Source organism: Ananas comosus, linkage group 14 (genome assembly GCF_001540865.1).
Source record: "Ananas comosus cultivar F153 linkage group 14, ASM154086v1, whole genome shotgun sequence".
Taxonomy (NCBI): Eukaryota; Viridiplantae; Streptophyta; class Magnoliopsida; order Poales; family Bromeliaceae; genus Ananas; species Ananas comosus.
The window spans coordinates 1,138,448-1,158,213 of record NC_033634.1 but is presented as its reverse complement, the minus strand read 5'-3'; the positions used below and the strand labels follow the sequence as shown (position 1 = coordinate 1,158,213).

At 35.4% G+C, this 19,766-nt stretch overlaps 3 protein-coding genes across 3 annotated transcripts; 2 read left to right on the top strand and 1 right to left on the bottom strand.

The window, feature by feature from the left end:
* Nucleotides 908-1,405, top strand: LOC109719987 (36.4 kDa proline-rich protein-like). The gene has a single exon (XM_020246846.1). It carries the CDS (start codon nt 908-910, stop codon nt 1,403-1,405), a length of 498 nt encoding a protein of 165 aa, XP_020102435.1.
* Nucleotides 2,017-5,072, bottom strand: LOC109720709 (coatomer subunit epsilon-1). The gene is made up of 7 exons (XM_020247987.1): nt 4,839-5,072; nt 4,632-4,715; nt 3,549-3,700; nt 3,069-3,204; nt 2,831-2,986; nt 2,656-2,735; nt 2,017-2,458 (listed from the first exon to the last, which is right to left on the bottom strand). The coding sequence occupies exons 1-7, from the start codon at nt 5,004-5,006 to the stop codon at nt 2,365-2,367; spliced, it is 870 nt and encodes a 289-aa protein (XP_020103576.1). The 5' UTR covers nt 5,007-5,072; the 3' UTR covers nt 2,017-2,364.
* Nucleotides 11,634-19,739, top strand: LOC109720141 (probable cinnamyl alcohol dehydrogenase 5). The gene is made up of 5 exons (XM_020247035.1): nt 11,634-11,861; nt 17,487-17,600; nt 18,101-18,614; nt 18,901-19,054; nt 19,271-19,739. The coding sequence occupies exons 1-5, from the start codon at nt 11,740-11,742 to the stop codon at nt 19,471-19,473; spliced, it is 1,107 nt and encodes a 368-aa protein (XP_020102624.1). The 5' UTR covers nt 11,634-11,739; the 3' UTR covers nt 19,474-19,739.

The window sequence follows — 19,766 nt, the reverse complement described above, 5'->3', positions numbered from 1 at the left end:
CGGCCGTCTTTTAAACGACCTGCAAGGTTACGATGTAATTCCAAGTAGTAAGTGCAAAATTTAGTAACACAAATAGATTGGAGGAAGCGAATTTCCATCCTATCCTAATAAAGTTTACTTATGAACTACTCCAGACCTGTTTCTTTAAATTGGTGCAGAGAGAAGGCAATGAAGGGAAGTTGAATAGCATCTCACTCCGCGTGCTTCACGGCAGCCCTTCCACCTCCGTCGAAGACGCGGTAAGGGAGGTACGGAGATCCGACGAAACTTGTCGAGAGGAATTACTAAGGCCGGTGCTGAAGGAGGGAGGTGCAATTCCAAGACCTTGCAAGGACCCATTTTGGAATATGTGCAGAATACTTCACCTATGCTACATGAACACTGATGGGTATAGATGTCCAAACGAAATGGCGGATGCCGTAAACGCAGTTATTCACGAACCACTCAAAATTAGCCATCTTTTTTCAGCTATGCTGAGCGAAAAATACGAATCCATAACCGGAACCTGAATCTGTGTTAGTTTTTAACAGTACTGCTCTTATGAACCGGTGGATCTGCGTTGTATTTGGTCTCTCCCTTAAAAATTCATTCGGTTCTTTTCGCGATGTTTGAATCATTGGGCTGAATAGGCTCTTACTTCATCTTTACATCTGTGTTGTGACTTGTGAACAGCATATTAAATTTCTATCTCCTTCCACGTATTTTGTGGGTTGTTTGTAAGAGATTCAGTAGGAAAGCATAAAACTGCAAGTTACTACGGAGAAGGAAAAGGATAAAGCCCCAGAGGCTCAACAAGCTAGTTTAGTTGTATCAGGAAACACAAAGGCATAACAAATGCATGCACTCCTATGCATTTCGTGCCTATAAATACTACATGCCAAAACCTCATGCACTTCTCTGCAAAAGCATGGGGAGGTATGCAGTGGCCACCGTCTTACTCATTCTGCTTGTGCTCCAAGCTCCACTCTTTTCTCTCTTTCCATGTCCCGATTGCCGGCGAATCGCGTTTGAGAAACCGACACCAACACCGTCGCCGCCACCATCGCGACCATCACCTCCGTCGCCACATCCATCACCGAAGCCACACCCCCCGTCGCCTTCGCCTGCCCCTGCGCCCTCCCCGCCAAAGAAGTGCCCGATAAACGCGCTCAAGCTCGGGATGTGCGTCGACATCCTTGATGGGCTAGTCCACGTCGGGATCGGGAAGAAGGCGAAGGAGGCATGCTGCCCTGTGATCAAGTGGTTGATGGGCATGGACGCCGCCGTATGCCTGTGCATGGCCATCCGGTTGAAGCTCATGGACGTGGACTTGCTCCTCCCCATCACCCTCCAGATGCTCGCGGACTGCGGCAAGCGCCTGCCGTCGAGCTACAAGTGCCCCTGCATAGGTGAAGATTGCTCCTGAAGGTTTGGTTTTATGTACCTCGTTCTCGAGTTTGCGTAGCGCCATTCAACAATGTTCTTCGTGAGTGCTTATCCTCTGTGAAAGATAAAAAACAAAAAATAATAGTCCAATATCAAAATTATGTATTCTGTGAACTTCTTATGCAATATTTACCCTTATCTTTTTCTTCTTTTTTTTTTTCCCTATTTCCTTCTTCAAATTGAAACATTGTAGATTCAAAATAGCATATACTTACAGCATACAGGATGTGGAAGCATCTTATCACCAGATTTATGAGGCCATTTAGCCAGAGTCTACACTTGGTTCATAATCATAGGATCAGACAATCATAATTCAGGTAATTGAACTTCCAAATTTGAACCATTTTTCCGTTTTGGACGGAAAAAAAAAGTCACATACCCCTCGGCTCGAAGTTATAGTAGACCAAAAATTAGCAATAGCAGTGAATGAGTTTATTTTTAGCCCATCATTCATTCACGTCGACTCGACAAAGGTTCTTCATAAAAAAAACAACAAAAAAGCAAAAATAAAAAAATAAAAAAATAAAAAAAATTGAAGAACTGCTTCACCAGATTCTCTTTGGCCAGTTGTAAAACACCAAGAAATAAAAATCAGACCAAACCATGACTAATTATAGGCCAACTTACAGCTACCTTGATCAGCAGCAGCAGTGACGGATTACAAAGAATACAATTTTCAGAGAGACTCATTAAAAAAGGGGGATAATTTTCTAATACAGGAAAAAAAAAAAAAACACTTTAAGCTCCATGACTTGGACATAATGATCTAACAAAGGCATAAGAAATGTCGAAAAGGACAAACAGACTACATCTTTTCAATTCAATGTAACATTACGCGACATGATTAAGAAAGCAACAGTGTAAGGCGGATTCAAAATGGTGCATTAAAAAAGCAGAAGCTATGTTGCATCCCCTTGAGGAGCTGAAATAACAAAGGCTTTATGCGACAGCTTGAAGAGCTCTGTCAAAGCTATCTTCGGCAGAGGCGGCACGCTTGACGAGCGTATGATCGGGATGCGACAGCTTCAGCTGGCTGCAGAAGCAAAACAGGGAAATAAGCAAGCAATATATGATTTGTGTGGCATGATAAATTTAGAAGGAAACTATGAGAAGAAACCGGCCACGAAATGCCAGTAACGTACAGTTATTGGCACAAAGGAAAAAAAAAAGAAAACTGAGACGGTGATGCATATCTTCCTAATTTTAATACATAATACATTGTTCACTCACTTGAAGTATCGAGATGAGGATTTGCCAAGGTGGAGACTGCACACAATTAGGTTCGCGAGAGTTTCTGCATCTTTCGCATCCTATTAAAGGTAAAAACAAGATTCTCTTAGTTTTATGGCTGTAAAATTAGCTTTCAACAGTTTTTGAGAAGAAGAAAAGGATGTTCTAATCTTACTTTGTTTAGCGCTTCAAGCAATAGAGTTTCAGCTTCATCAAATCGCCCCATGTGCATACAGCAAACTGCCTTCCCATTGAGTATCATCCCAGTCATCTGATACTTTTCAGAGAAGTCTTCGAAGATAAGATATGCTTCCTGTATCTTAGATCCACCCTAACATTGCAAAACACTATGATCAATATTAAAACAGCTGAGATCTCTATAAACATGTCTAAATTAGTGAAAAGAGTTTTACCACAGCTAGGTCTAGCCATGCATTTGCAAGTTGAGTCAGTGTATGGTCTTCATCAATTTGTTGCATGACCTTAAGTTGTTTCTCTGCATAGTCTGACCGATACATCTTAATGTAAATTTGTACATTCAATGCATGCCTGCAAAGAAGAAGTTGAATCAAACTAATGAAATTAATTTGTCTCCTAGAACAAAGTTTTCATAGATTAGCCATCACTCGGCACTGATTAGTTAGTGAATAACACTGGGTTGACACAAAAATTATTCCACATATTCCGCCAAACGCGTCAAAGGAAAACTGGTGCGAAACAACTATTTCATCCAATTGGGATGGAAACTAATTTTGTTATTGACCCCTGATTATCATTCTCCACAACAATAGGAGCATTTGTTTACTTTCTATATTCAGTTGCACCGCAATATTTGAGACCTTTGTTGGAAGAAAGTTATTTCTTGCAAACACTAATGAGAAATAAAAACTCACAATTCCATAGTTCCTCCAGAATTGGTATGCTTGAGAGCCTCATTGTAGTCTTGCTCATGCATATATATAATCCCTGCAATTAGTCGCAGAACAGGATTGTTTCCTATGGCCGAATCACTCAAGTACTCTTGGAGACCAGAAATTGCAGCTTCCTTTTAAAGAAAACCAGGGAAAACTCAATCAGCTTCAGATATTTACAGAACCACTTTGACGGGAAAGAATACAGGATAAATTATACTGAAAATTTAATCTTTTTAATGAACAACTGAATGAGCAGAAGAGATTGCAATGACATACAGAGCGCAGATTACATTAGCTATACGGTATATGAACTACTTCAACCCAAATTATAAGAGCTCACGGAGAATGTTTCTCTTCTAATTTTCTACGTAGGATGTCCAAGTGTGATGCAACTATTTATATACATATAACAAGTTATGGTGGCTCTAGAAACACTCCATAGAAACTAAGGTTAAATATTTCCTTTACCAACTAGTTACTACATTACGGTTCTGTAGGTCTGCTTAAATAACAAACGTTTGGTAATACCAGAGCACCTTGTAATTCTCAGTTTAATAGATATTCAAGATTGAAGCATAAGGCCTGAAAGAAAGAGGATGATCCAAGAAGGCACATATCTGTCTTGCTACCTACTCATACTAATCAGCCAGTTGGGATGTGATCCGCGGAACATCAAAGCGATATTCATCAATGTGGAATGCGCTAAGATCAGATCTCTGAAATCTAAGGCATCAAAACTACACTACGCCCACGCTCTGAAACCAAGCTTTGGATCACTAAATTGGATAAAAATGGAACGCACAAAGATCAATACTCTGAGATCTAGAGCACCAAAAATACTATACGCTCCTGCTTTCAATTGAAACCAAACTTCAAATCACTAAAGTAGATCAAAATTAGGATCAACACTCTGAAATCTAGGGCATTTAAACAACACTTAATCGAAAACAAGCATTGGATCACAAAACTGAACTCAAGTAAGTCGCAATTCGTAACATACAGATCCCGTCAGATCCGGATCTAACAGACTATACTAGATCTGGCACCCGCAAATCAACCAACCTTGTCTCCGGCGAAGTAGAGCGCGAGAAGCTTCACGGCCTGAAGCGCGGTGGGCGCGGACGAGTCGATCTCGCTGATCACGAGCTGCATCGAAACGCGGCGAGATCCGATCAGAGATCACAAATTTACGGGGTCAATCGAAGAGACCGAGGAGGAGATGAGAGAAAGGGGGATCGATCGAAGTAGGAGGAGGAGATGGAGGGAAACCTGGTAGGATCCGAGGGCTATGTAGGAGCGGTAGACGATGGAGTCGCGCTCGATGGCGTCGTCAGGGCCGAGGTTGGGGATGTCGCTGTTGTTGATCGCGCCTTGGTAGGCGCCGAGGTAGAAGCTATTGCGAAGGCCGAAGAGGAGGTCCGGGGACGACGACGCCATTGCCGAGCTCTCGAGAACGAAGAGAGAGCTCCCGAGAACGCAGAGAGAGAGAGAGAGAGAGAGAGAGAGAGAGAGATGAAGGGTTCTTTCCATCTCTATTTACGTTTTTGACTTCGTACTTGTTGTTTGGGCCACTATTGGGCCTAAACGTTGACAAGTTCGATTGTGCTCCATTTTATTGGGCTGAGTTTTAAAGGCCAAATAGATGCAATGGGCCTAGGACGATTCCAACAATTGAACCCCAATTAGTCCAACAGAGGCTTACCCTTCATTTGTTTGGTAGCATCCAAACCAGTGGATTGGATCGATAAATCAATTATTTAAATGATTTATAATTTGCAATGACTTTTATTACTCATTTGATTGGGTTTAGAACATGTTTGGTTCGCATAATGAAAGATTACTAGGAATAAAAAAATATCAAAGAATCTTATTCCTACTCATCCTATTACTAAGAAAGTGACATTTCGGTATTTGGTTCGCACGGTAATTAATATTATTTAGTCATATTATTAATTTTAGATTACGAAAAATATACAATTAATGTATTGTTTCGTTAATTAATTTTAAATAATGCTATCAAAAATTCATCATCTTTTTTTTAAAAAAAGAGAGAGAACACATGTCGGAGAGAGAGCATAATTAAAGAAAAAGAGAGAGAGTAAGAGAGTTGAAATTTTAGGAAAAAAAAAAGGGGTAAAGAGAGTTTAACTTAGAGAAAATGAGTTAAAATTTAGAAAGAGATATAAGGTTAGAGAGTAAAAGAAAATAATACCAACTAGTCGACAGATAGCAATAAAGAAAAATATTAGATACATTATGATTACTAATATATTAATATAAGGATACATATCCTTCATCAAGATAATGAGCTTAGTACTTTGGGATGAATCACATTTTCAAGTCGATCACTAGTTAGATTATTTAGTACGTTTAACTAAACACCGTCATTTTTTCTTATTCCTATTGAATTGAATTACCGAAAATCTTAAAAAGACAGTGCGAACCAAATGCATCCTTAATGTCTTGAATTTCATATTCTCCGTAATAGAGAAAATTTGTATATCTCCATTACATGAAATGAACCTCACCTTTTTTTTTTCTATATTAGAATGTTTTTTATTGCACGGTTAGAATGTTTTTTTATTGCATTAAATGAACATCACCTTTTTTTTTATATATATTAGAATGTTTATTTTTGAGAGATGGATAGCATGCTATCCGTTTCGTTTATTCATTTAAGAATAAACTTAGCTGAAAATGTGAATTAATTAGAATTCGAACTTGGAATTTCAAATACCAATTATCAAGTCTTTTGCCACTTGCGCTAGAAAAAGTCGGTATATTAGAATGTATTTTTAGTTGGTTTGTGATCATGTACCTTATAAAATTATCCTCCAACAAAATTTTTTATGATGTTAGTACAATAAATAAAGACATGTAATAATAGAGAAATACTTCTATACACCGGCCAATTTAAATCTGACCATCCAATTTTTGAGGTTAAGATTGACTTTTACACAATAATAACCTGCTCAACAGGTTACTAATCAATCATAAAGATAATATTTGAAACTATGCAATTAGCTAATTACCAAATTTGATAATATCCAACAAATCTTCATTTCCTAATTTAATTTTGTTACTTACCAACTTAGATAATGGCTAATTTCATAAGTGATAAATCTTCATAAATTCGAATTTAAAATTTAACTTGAGTTTAAACTTTGTATTTATAATTGTATAAATTAAATTTAAATTTTAGAAAGAAAAATTTATATTTAAACGAGTAAACATTTCAATTCAAATTATCAATTCAATATTAAACTAACATGAAAGTTCAAAAATTAATGTTACTATCTTTAAAATTGTAATTTAAGTTATAGTGTATTTATAAACTTTTATTATTTATTTAAATAAAAGATTTCTACATTTTAAAGTAAGTTGAAATTGTTAATTCAATATTGAAAAACAGCATTAAATTTCAAAAATATTGATCAAATTTAAATTATAAATTTAGATTTAATTTATATTATACTTAAAAAATAAATTTTGTTAACTATTTAAACATAAAGTTTCGATGTTTGAAAATTAATTTTAAATTATAAATTACTAAATTTATGACTCAAATGCGATCATAAATTATTATTAAAATCGGCTTTAAAAATGGACAATTTAATTAAAAATTTATTCTCTCCATGATTTAAGGGTAGTATGCAAAACTTTTCAATATTAATTATTTAATTTTTTAATATTAACTCTTTTTTTTTCAAAAAAATTTCTACATCACATACCTGGTGACTGATACTTCTTGTGCAATAGCAGGTCATCTTTTTTTATGCATAAATCTTAACCCTTCATTGATTAAAAATAAACGGCTAAGATTACAATGGAGTATTGAAGCATTGCTCGTAATGATATTATGAGATACCTATCTCATGAAAACACCTGACGTGCATGTTATGAGTTCTGAATTCGAATCCAAATAAAACTAAATTTAGTTTTGATCTTCAAATCAAACATAGAAAAATTCAAGTTACACACGGACACGGCGTGAGCTAGCTTTTGTGTCGTACACGCACGGTGGTGCAATGCAGACGCACACATCTCTGATGTGACTCTTGTTTTGGACTAGAATGGAGAGAGCCCAAAATGAACCGTTCAGTTCCACGCTCCCATCCAATCCTCGCGTGTAATTTTATTTAGTCCTATGTACTTGTACTAAATTATTCACGCAAAAAGTTTGGTTGTTATGTGTTGTAAGTCTCGAGTTCATATCATGCAACATGCATAATAACATTTCATTGTAGATTTTATCGGTTTAAACTTGAGAAGTGCACTGAAAAGCTAAATTACTGTTTTGTTGATACTGGAGTGAGTTTATTTGAGTCTTAATTAAGATAAAATATTGATATTACAGTGTAAAGAACCAATTGCTCCAAATTTTATAAAAGGGATATAAAATAAAAGAGTTTTTGTAGTTATGCGCCAATCGTAGGTTGAGATGGAGAGCTTCTAAGCTCTTCCATTAGACATCGAATGAGAGAAGCTTCACGTAAAATTAATATTGGTAATTGATCACTTGTAGCTAAATGAATGAATAATATAAAATAAATTATGTCCTCAAACTAATCAAATATGTATAATATAATATATATTGCGTTTATTGCTTGCATCCGCAACAACTTCGATTATATATATATATATATATATATTGCGTTATTGCTTGCATCAGCAACAACTTCGATTATATATATATATATATGTATTGCGTTATTGCTTGCATCAGCAACAACTTCGATTATCTCTCATCGATGGGAAAAGTACAACGCTATGCTATGCCTAAGTTGTGAAATTACGGAGAAGGATCATTTGAGTCCTCTTAAAATAATAATTATAAGATAAATAAATAAATATAAAAATATAATCCCACTTTTTATTATTATATATTAATAGTGGGAAGTCTAAATTTTATTACCAAAATAATTTTAGTTGTGAATATTTCATTTTGTCGTTTTCAGGATTTCTATAATTCAATTTCACATTTATACGCTGAAGTTGGATACTTTGCATTAGGTCTACTAAATTCCAGGTACTTAATCTGCAATTAAAGCACCATATATTCGCACCCAATCATCCAGGTACTTAATCTGCAAATTTTATTCGTAGAAACTTACAAAATTAACCAAAAAAAAAAAAAAGACAACACAAAACAAAATACAACAAACATTCAAAATTGAAATTGTTTTTTTTCTTTCTTGAGATTCTCGTCCATGAATAAGAAAGTAGTTTGGATTAACTGTACCATTGGTTCCAACTTTTATCTGAATTTTTTTTAATTTTGATTCAAAAAATATATATTTAAAAATATATATATATATATATATTTTTAATTTTGATTCAACTTTGGTTCCCCGATCTCTTTCTCCACTTCACGTGAAGCCTAATTTTATCACGCCAATACTTTTTTATACGCCTATAATCAATCACTTAGACCTTACGTACGATGGCTATTGCCTTCTATATATGAAGTATCTTGACCTGGTATACTTGACATCAACAAAAGTATTATCAAACTGTTTAAAAAATTAAAAATAATTAATGCTTGAATTGGTCAGTAGCTTTCTAATTACGATTGCAATTTATAAGAGGAGGCAAAAATTTATTTGAATTGAACTATTAGAATCTAATTGAAATGAAAGAAAATAATATGTAGATCGAAGACTAAAATTTAAGGGTCAATTTCACCACTACCCCTCTCAAATATGTAAATATCGTAGATATCTCTATAAAGTTAAAAATATCATATAAACCCCTTCAAATGCAAAATATTTTCACAATTACCTTTCCTTTTAACGACTGTTGCTATAACCATAGTTAAAGTTTAGTTAAATAAAAATTGAGTTACAAAATGACTAATTTAGCTCTAAAAGGGTTAGGTGTTATTTTGATAGCAAATAATTAAGGGGCAATTTCATAAGTACCCTTCTAAATTTTAAAAATAACATCTCTAACACTAACTATTAGTGGGTAAAAAATAAAGAAATCCCTCACCTATAGATCATTTTGAACTAGACTGCTTCAAGTTTTATTTTTTAACATTAAGAGACCTTGAATTATCAGTTTTTCTTTATTTTGACTTTACTTAGTTAAAAAAAATTTAATTGAGATCCCTCACATGAAATTGATAATATTTTTAATTTTATTGGGATAAAACACTCAATTGCTAAAATTTAAAAAAAAAACACTTATGTTGAGAGGGTATATATAGAGAGAGTTTTGTTATAATACTATCGGTAGTACAGCTTGATTTACTACGATTTATTTTCAATGATAGGACTTTCAAATTGACAATCGGCATCATTAAACATGATATAAACCATTTAAACTATCTGAAAATCAAATTTCACGCTTTTCCAAGTTAGGATCATGTCGAAGTGGACTATAGATGAGAGAGTTTTCATAAAATTTTACTTTATTGTTAATAATAAATTTTTAATTAAAAAATTTTTGTTTGAGCAGATCATATAAGTAATACTCTAATATAGAGAATTTTGATATCAAAATATTTTTAGCATGAGATATGTGAGTTATTTAAATAAAATTTTTAAAAATAAATCTTTAAATAGTTAATGTTGAATTCTACTATAGACAAATTGCATTATAACTATGTATAATTTAAAAGCGAAAAATCATAATGAGATTTAACTATCACACTTAATAGACTATAGATCTTTAATTGTAATATTTTAGAAATAATGTTAAATTATTATGTGATTCAAATGTTAAAAATTGATCATATAATTAATCTTAAATATTATATGTTTAAATTGTTGCTAGGGGTAAAATTGGTATTTATAAAATATTGGATGACCACTTGACGGAAAGTTAATCTAAAAGGGTATCTGTGAACATTTTTGGTTTTAAGAGGGATATTGATGATATTTTTTAGTTTGGAGGGTTATTCATGAAATTATGATTTTTCAGAGGGGTATTAATGAAATTATCCCAAAATTAAAATGTAGGAGTTAAGCCAATTCGGCACGAACAGCTGGCACGCCGGGTCCATATCCATGATATGGTTAAGACGGTGGACCGGGAGTACATCAGACGCACTAGAAGATACATGAGCTGCGCTGGATCAAGGAGTTATAGCAACCGCAAGCTGTTACGAGCGGTTCCGATCGGCCGAAGGTGGTCCTACAAACCAGGAGATAGTGGCTGATTGTGCGAGGGCAATAACCAGCGCAGGGACAACTCTATAAATAGGCATATAGTATCCTGAAAAAAGGGTCTTGACCTCTGCGCATAAAAGACCAACCTTATTTTTCCTGCATCTTTCTTTCTCGCATTTACTGCTTTCCCTAGGAGTAGTTCCTGTAACTTAGCATTCTGGAGTCTGTCTGCCCTTTGGGCATCACTCCGCTGTAGACTAAAACCCTCTTTCCTGTACTTTCTCCGTTCTCTTTCAATAGAAGGCAGTGTTCGGCTCTTCAGGCCGACCAGTTCATGTGCTGTATTAGCTATTCGGCTCATTCATTGGCTGAAATTCTGACTTCTTTTGTTCATTCGGCTCATCTAGCTGAACCGAATTTGCTGTAAAGGTTTCGAATTTGGCTGACCCGTTCTCTCGTTAGCTGAATCGCTTGATCAATCGAAGGGCGCAAACTTCGAGGATCACTATTCACAGTCGTTTCGCATCCTGACGCGCTCCTCGAGGAGGATCTTTGATCAGGTCAGAGATTAGAGATTTCGGCTACCAACCGTACGTAAAACTTATTAGGTTGTGAATTATGAATAGTGCATTAAATGTAAGAGCAAGGCTCTATTTGTAAGACTAATAATACAGATATAGATGTATGAGTCATACACCATAGTCTTTTTATCATCGTCTATATTAATTTGTAATTGATACGAGGAACGTACATGTAGCATTTTTCTTAACCCAATTAATTTGGTCCGTAATTCGAACACGAGGGACGTAAACGCAAAATGTCACTGGTGACGTCAGCAAGGAGGGCTTGTGGCTACTACACTCTTCTGAGCTCGCCACGCCTTTTCGCTCTGCCCGACCCCACCCCACCCCACCCCGAGCCCCGCTATAAATGCAACGGCCCCGAGCGTACGCTCTTTCCCAGTGTTTCACGATTCCCTCATTCGCATCTCCTCTCTCTCTCTCTCTCTCTCTCTCTCTCTCTCGCGATCTCTCGAGCGATCTCGCGAAGGAGCATCAATGGCGCCGTCGACGGAGAACGGGGAGAAGCTTTCGCCCGCGGAGGAGCACTCCCGCAAGGCCTTCGGCTTGGCGGCCACCGACTCCTCCGGCCACCTCTCTCCTTTCGCCTTCTCTCGCAGGTCTCTCTCTCTCTCTCTCTCTCTTTGTGTGTGTGTGTGTGGATTTTTCTATCGATCGATCGATCGATGTGTGTGTGCGTGCGTGTAGATTTTGGTATTGATCAATCGATCGATGTGTGTATGTGCAGATTTATTTATTGATCGAATGATCGATCGATATGTGTGCAGATTTTGCTATTGATCAATCGATCGATGTGTGTGTAGACCTATTTACTGATGGAATGATCGCTCGATCTATATGTGTTTTAATTTCTAGCTGCTTCCGTGTTTTCTTTCTGTCCTACTTTTATTTGTGTTTTCTCTTTTTTTTCCCGGCTTTTTTCGTTCGTTTTGAGTATATTTTTCAGTAGTTATTGACCTGCTCTCCTTGATTTCCAGTATATAAAAAAAACATTCTCATTTGTTTTTGTACATTTCGTTTTGTAATATGGCTCGGTCTATAGGTATGTTTAGATCTTTTGATCTCTTGCTCGCTCTCTCTCTCTCTCTCTCTCTCTCTCTACAGATTACGCTTTAGTTTTTTTTTCTTTTTTATTTTTGGCATATCGACTAGAAATTTGCTGCTTATTTTGGGTTTCGATTTAATTTAGTCCATTTTATTTTCGAGTTATATTTTAATATTCTTCGATCTATAGATGTATCTTTGTTTCCGTTGTTCCTTTGTATTATTAGGTCGCCATCTTCTTCCTACAATTTCTCTTGCCTTTTTAGTGACTAACACGTTGAGGAAAAATTCCATCCATTGTCTATTCACAGATTTTTTTTTTATTCGTCGAGCAAAAAACCACCAGATCTATATGTTTCTATAATACGTAGATATATATATATATAGAGCGAGGCTACTATGCTATCGGAAGCACGGAGCCTTCCGTGCTTCCAGCTCATTTTCGATGTTGCGACTTTCGAATCGTCGATCGACTCCGTTAAACTTGATCTAGAGTATTTGAAGTACCTAGAAAATAAATTTTATTATTTTTCGATATCATTTGCCTAGTGAACGAAGGAGCTTAAAATCAACGGCTGAAAATAAAAATCTTACAAAATGTGATAATATGACATTAAAATTTTAAATCAAAGATATTGATCTTGTTTTATATAGTATAAAGAATTTTCTATCAAAATTTCACGTGATTTGGATATTTCTACACCGTTAAACTTGCAAAACGGCTCACTACGACCATTGAAATTTGTTATTTGAGCCATTCGATCACTAGGCAAATGATATCGAAAAATAAAAAATTTATTTTCTAGGTACTTCAAATACTCTAGATCAAGTTTAACGGAGCCGATCGACGATTCGAAAGTCGCAACATCGAAAATGAGTGAAGCACGAAGGCTCCGTGCTTCCGATAGCATAGTAGCTCATCTTATATTATATATATATATATATATATATTATATATATTATATATATATATATTATATAGTAGACTAGAATACTTGTAAAAGTATTATGGGGTAAATACTGTGTGTTTTTAGCCCTTGGATGGAGAGATGTGAGGTTGAGATGATGGTGGTAGGTGTGGTAGGTGGAATATGTTTGACTTTAAAGGCTATTAGTAATCAAAAAGTAGATCCAATGGTTAAAAATACACAAGTATCACTTAGTTGATACTTGTAAAAATATTCTAGCCCTACTCTCTCTCTCTCTCTCTCTATATATATATATATATATATATATATATATATTGTGACATTCGTTCGATCGATTTAATTTTGCAAGTGAGAAAGACGTATGGTCACTTATTATTATTATGTTTATTCATTTTTGTCATATTATTATTTTGGGGTGCGCTTTTTGGCGCGCGCACCACCTCACTCGTAACTTTTACGGTCTTACCTCTCGCAAGTCACAACGACCAGCCTCTGGAGTTTTCTGGGAGCGAGAGCATTTGTGGGGCCCAGAAGTTTCTTCTGTCCAAAGTTTTTTTTGGTGGTCCTGTTCATACTACCTTTTCTTTGTTTTTAGCAAATACAAACCCCTAATCCCTCCATCCTTTTACTTTTAGACCTGTTTGGATCGGGTATGAAGGGGGATAAGAGGGTTATCACCCTTTATACCCAAATAAAAAAAAAAAAAATTGGTGAAAACTATTGTTCCCACTCCTTACCGGGTTATACCTGATATAACCCGGTAAGGGGTGGGAACAATAGTTCCCACCAAGGAACAAGCTTGTTCCCACCCACTGGGTAGACAGAGAGAGTTTTATTTTAAAAATTTAAAATTTAAATTTTGTAATTTTAAAATTAAAATTTAAAATTATAAATTATAAAATTTAAAATTTAAATTTTAGATTTGTTATTAGAAATTTTTAAATTTTAAATTTGATATTTTATATATTTCAAATTTAAATTTGGTCTTAAATTTAAAACTTAAANAATTTTCAATTTAAAAATTTGAATATTTAAATTTTAAATTTTAAATTTTAAATTTTAAAAATTTAAATTTAATTATATGGGTAATATCATTATTTTTTATTTATAACCACCAACTATTTCTCTTATTCCCAATAACCATCTAAACACAATTTTTCTAGTTTCAGTTTATACTCACAATTTCATCCAAATAAAAAAATATTCTTGTTCTTACAAAAATTCATACTTATATCTATTCCCGATATAACTAGTTCTTATTAATTTCCGAACTAAACGGAGCCTTAGGATGTGTGTTTTGTTCCCATCCATCTAGTGCAATTGATTAAAAATTTGATTAGAAAATTTATAGTTCGAAGCCTAATGAACTTAGATAGCTTGTTATGATCTGCATCACTGCACCCATAACAATTACCATGAAAATTTGAAGTAGAATACCATATACTCATAGAAAATTTGCTCTCTCAAATTGAGTCCTGTAGCAGATCCAGAGATTACTTAGAAACTACAGTAACCCTTCAAGTCAAAAGGATAAAGATGCCATTTTTTTTTTCTCTCTCGTCAAAGTGGCAACAAAAAGCAACAATTTTTACAACTGATTACAGAAGCAAATCTGAGTTACTAAACTGAAGAACAAAATTTTTCTGCTAGATTTTGATAAAATTAGAAAAATAAACACAAATTAACTGGAAAATTCAGTAATGCGGGGGCATTAAAAGCTTAGAAACCGAAAGCCCACAAATTAAAAAAAAAAAAATGCCAAAATCGTTTCAAAATTGGAAACACCGTACCTTGAGGAGATGGTGACTTCGGTTACAACCACCAAGTCTTTTGCCACTTGCTTTAGGGACGGTCGGTCTATCAAAACGATTATTAATTTGTATAGTTATTGCTACATCAGCATCAATGTAGGATTGCAATATCGGGCACCATATTTGTATAGTTATTAAAAAAAGAGGCTTTGATTGAACACTGGATAAAGATTAGGGTGCTAATCATGTACTTTTCCCATTCATTTAAAATTTCCTAGCTCTGCATGCAGAACGGGCGGGCCTACCTTTAACGCTTGTAGGGCCCACCTTGAACGCTTGTAGTAGTTTAATACTTAGTAATTAAGTGACCTTTTAAAGGATAGTTCGGGATTCGATTATTTGCATATTTTATTAGTTGACTGATGATGTACCTGTTCGCCAAGCTACTGTCTCGTATGATTCAACGCAAATGTCTAACTCGTCTATTTTTTTCTTCTGTTTACTATCGTTGTAACTTAGTAAAATATTTTAATGTTACTGAGTGGGCCTAATCTGGTACCCATGTTACTGAGTGGGCCTAATCTGGTACAATGGGTTTTTTTTTTATTTTATTAAGAGATAGGTAGCACGCTACCCACTTCGTTTATTTTATTTAGAAATAAACTTAGCTGAAAATGTGAATCAATTAGGATTCGAACTTGGGATCTCGGATATCAACTATCAAGTATTTTGCCATTTGCTCTAGAGACGATCGGTATCTGATTCAGTAGTTGATATATGTTATCATTATCATGTGAGGTACCATGTGAGGTCTGAGGACCATTGTATTTATTATTATTATTATTATTATTATTATTATTTTGAGAATGGGGACCATTGTAATTGTTTTTACTTTTTGTATAATTGAGACTTTATGGTATTTAAAATTCTACACTACTGGTGAAGCCACATTAATTTGGGGCGAGTACACTGGACTAAAAGGAAAAAAAATAAAAGAGATGGTTCGGCTCTTTGTGTTATTTTTTTTATCTACTTACAAATATAAATAAATCTCCGGAAAAGATAAAATTAAACTGAAAAATAAATATAAAAAAAACACCTTTCCAATTCAACAATTTGATAGTTTTCTTAAGCAGACTAGAAATATGGGCACTGATAGTCCTGTTACTAGCAGACTAGCAATAATGAATGATGAGAAAAGTTGCAACTTTTTAGGGACATTAAATAATTTTGTTGGCAACGAGAAAAGCAGCGTTAAATACGGAAGAAAGAAAGCAAGGTCACTTTAGTATGACATATGACATCTTTGTTTTGTATGTTCATATTTATCGGAATAGTACGTTTAGAAGCAAGAGCAACTACTGCCTTACTTGCTTTGCAGCGTAGAATCATTTATTGCATATAGCGTTAGCTGGGGGGGAAAGTGGGCAACTAATTCATAATTTTTTTTCTCTCTCTTCTGGCTAGTGCAACAAATGCTTGGATGGATATCTTGTTGAGCCATTTTTTTTAATTAAGTGTCAAACCATCAAATCCCTTTGCCACTTGAGCTAGGACGGTCGGCAAAGCTATTGACCTTTACTATATTCTATGTTATGCTTTGCTTGACTAGATGTTTAAATTTTTCATACCTTTTTTAATGATTCTTTTTATCATGATCTGAGAAAGTAAGCAAGCAAGCCTTGATTGCTATAGTTTTGATGTTGTACCTGTAATGGGAAATTAACACCAACATCTGCATGAACTTCTTGCACTTTCACAAGTCTTGCTGCCATTAATTGCTTCTGCTTATTTGCATAATCTACAGTCAATATGCAAAAGGAATAAGTTTTGCAATAATTCATGCATATATCCAGGAGTAGCAAACACCATGTGATAATAAATACTCAACTAATACAATTTATTGTGAACATTGGATTGAATATTTTTATAGGAAATCATTCCCTGTTTCTCGTGTTATCTGCGTTATCTTTCTTGATTGCAATGTCAGTGCATCCTGACTCAGTCAGTTTGTAGTTATTATTCAACAACCAAGGGTTGTTGTAAAATTGGCCTTTTATAGGTCAGAAATTTAATAGCTACAGATGCAACTGGGTGTTAGCATTTGTATCTATTGATACTTTGGTTCTTAGGAGAAAAGAAGCAAAACCTGAAGAACTTACTTTTAATTCTAATTGGTCTTAGATATTGAATTGGTGAGTAGGATTTTAAATGCCTTCAAGGTTAATTATCACTTTATAATAACTTTATAATATAATTTTTTTGTCCAAATCCTGCCTTTCGAAGACCTATTGCTCAGACTTTCTGGTTTTTCATGAGAAATATGTGCTCGGGAATAATTAAATCTATAAATATATAGTGATTTACTGTGTAAAATGCTTGTGCGCCTGACATTTTTCTCTTTCAAAGTTATAATGTGTCAAAGAACTAATGATTTTTTAATCGTTCCCTTATTATGTCCATGAATAACTTGTAATATTTGCTTTTCACTATTTTACAGAAACAATGGCGAAAATGATGTGACCATAAAGATACTCTTCTGTGGGATCTGCCATTCGGACCTTCACAGCATAAAGAACGAATGGCGAAACACCATTTACCCAATTGTGGCTGGGTATGTACCAATTATGAACACTATTCTTAACACTGAATTCTAGAAGTGATGCTAGTTAGATGTTTATGAAGGACTCCGGCCATTCGGTCAATTACAGTCATTGGTCATCTTCAAAGTCCAAAGAATATTAAGTTCTATAGAATGTTGCTTCATTAGATTCTTGTTCAAAAGGGTGTGTTTTTTAAATAATTGGAAATTTGGAAGTCAAGAAAAATAAATTGTCCGATTCTTTTCTGTTCACTATGTTATTCTTTTCTCCTAACTGTTGTGGGTCTTTAGGGGTATAGCATAAACCTGAGTGGAGCCTCTATAAAAATTGTTGTCTGAGTAAGCTCTTGCTAGAAGCAGAAGATTTCAAATCAGCATTCCTGCTACTCCAGGAATTTTTGCTTGCCAACATTTGATTTCTGCTTTGTATGTAGAAAAGGCTATTCGAAAATTCAGGCAAAACATGCAATTATCATGCATTACCGTCACGATTCTACTCTTTATAATTTTAGGCATGAAATCGCTGGTCTGGTCACCGAAGTAGGAAGCAAGGTCCAGAAGTACAAAGTCGGCGACAAGGTTGGCGTGGGCTGCATGGTGAATTCATGCCAATCCTGCAACAACTGCAACCAAGGTTTCGAGAACTACTGCCCTGGCATGATCCTGACCTACAACTCCATTGATAAAGACGGATCCGTTACCTATGGTGGATATTCGAACATGATCGTCGTCAACGAGAAATTTGTTATTAAATTTCCTGAAAACCTCCCTCTTGACAAGGGCGCGCCACTTTTGTGTGCGGGCATTACTGTTTATAGCCCGATGAAGTATCATGGGCTAAATGAGCCTGGGAAGCACCTCGGGGTGGTCGGGCTTGGCGGGCTGGGCCATGTGGCAGTGAAGTTTGGCAAGGCGTTTGGATTGAAGGTGACGGTGATCAGCACTTCGGCAAGCAAGGAGAAGGAGGCAATAGAACGGTTGGGAGCTGATGCTTTCTTGATCAGTAAAAATCCTGAACAGATGCAGGTATGTAGTCCGTTCACTTCATTTCTAATTTTTATCATAGCTAGTAGAGTAAACCTGTGCATTCATGTACTCGCAGATAATACATATGAATGCTATGCCTATTAAAGATGTATCTCTTTTCAAACTAAACTATACAATTTTTACTTGAATTCTGGAATACGTAAACAGATAGTGTTCCTCGTTTCTTTCTCTCCTTATTTTTTGATCATATGATTAATGGAACACAAGAACTCGCAAATTTCGGAAATATTATCTCCGAACATGATTCTTTTTTTCTGCTTCCCAGGCTGCAATGGGCACCATGGATGGTATCATCGACACTGTTTCTGCTCCTCACTCCATCCCGCCTCTCTTGGCTCTACTTAAAGCCACTGGGAAGATGATCATGGTGGGCTTACCTGAGAAGCCCCTGGAGATACCTGCGTTCTCATTGATCATGGGTTAGTATCAGGATTAACTCCCTTATTATTTGTATAAGGGGCAAATTATGCTATGTGCTAAAATGCTCGAACCCCCCTACAAATATTGTAATTCTCACAGTCGTCTCTAGTTACATAAATTATTATTTTAGTGTAAAATTTCAGGGGTCAAGGTGATAATTACAACATTTTTGGGGGGCTTTTATGCAATAATAACCATCTTTTATGTGAAACTAGGTGGAAAGAACTTGGCGGGAAGCTGCATTGGTGGGATTAAGGACACCCAAGAGATGCTGGACTTTGCCGGGAAACACGGCGTGACAGCCGACATCGAGCTCATCAGCGCGGATTACGTGAACACGGCCATTGAGCGGCTCGTCAAGGCCGATGTTCGATACCGATTCGTCATCGACATAGCGAATAGCCTGAATGCTGCCTAAAAGGATTTAAATAAATGGTTTGCAGTTGTGAGGAAATCTAGTAGACTTAATTTCTTAGTTACGTCGGGAGCGAGCCTTCCTATTACTTTTAACTTTGGAGCTTTTGTTTTGGTGAGATAACGTGGTAATGTTTGTGTTGTGTGTTTCACTGTTTTGTAGTTAAAAGGTTGGTGTAATCGTTGTGACTATGGTATCTTGTAGCGAAATCACTGTGCCTCCCTTTCTCCTAGCTTAAATATTACTGCGAGTTACCTGTTTAGCATTTAGTTCCTTTTAATCTCCGAGTATCCGTT

Coding starts and splice junctions, on each gene's coding strand:
- LOC109720709 (XM_020247987.1), bottom strand. CDS start 5,006: ATGGCGTCGTCGTCCCCGGACCTCCTCTTCGGCCTTCGCAATAGCTTC. Junction 3,701..4,631: donor TCTACTTCGCCGGAGACAAG/GTTGGTTGATTT, acceptor TTTCTTTAAAAG/GAAGCTGCAATTTCTGGTCT. Junction 2,736..2,830: donor TGCTTGAAGCGCTAAACAAA/GTAAGATTAGAA, acceptor TACCTTTAATAG/GATGCGAAAGATGCAGAAAC.
- LOC109720141 (XM_020247035.1), top strand. CDS start 11,740: ATGGCGCCGTCGACGGAGAACGGGGAGAAGCTTTCGCCCGCGGAGGAG. Junction 11,862..17,486: donor CCTTTCGCCTTCTCTCGCAG/GTCTCTCTCTCT, acceptor ACTATTTTACAG/AAACAATGGCGAAAATGATG. Junction 19,055..19,270: donor TGCGTTCTCATTGATCATGG/GTTAGTATCAGG, acceptor ATGTGAAACTAG/GTGGAAAGAACTTGGCGGGA.
- LOC109719987 (XM_020246846.1), top strand. CDS start 908: ATGGGGAGGTATGCAGTGGCCACCGTCTTACTCATTCTGCTTGTGCTC.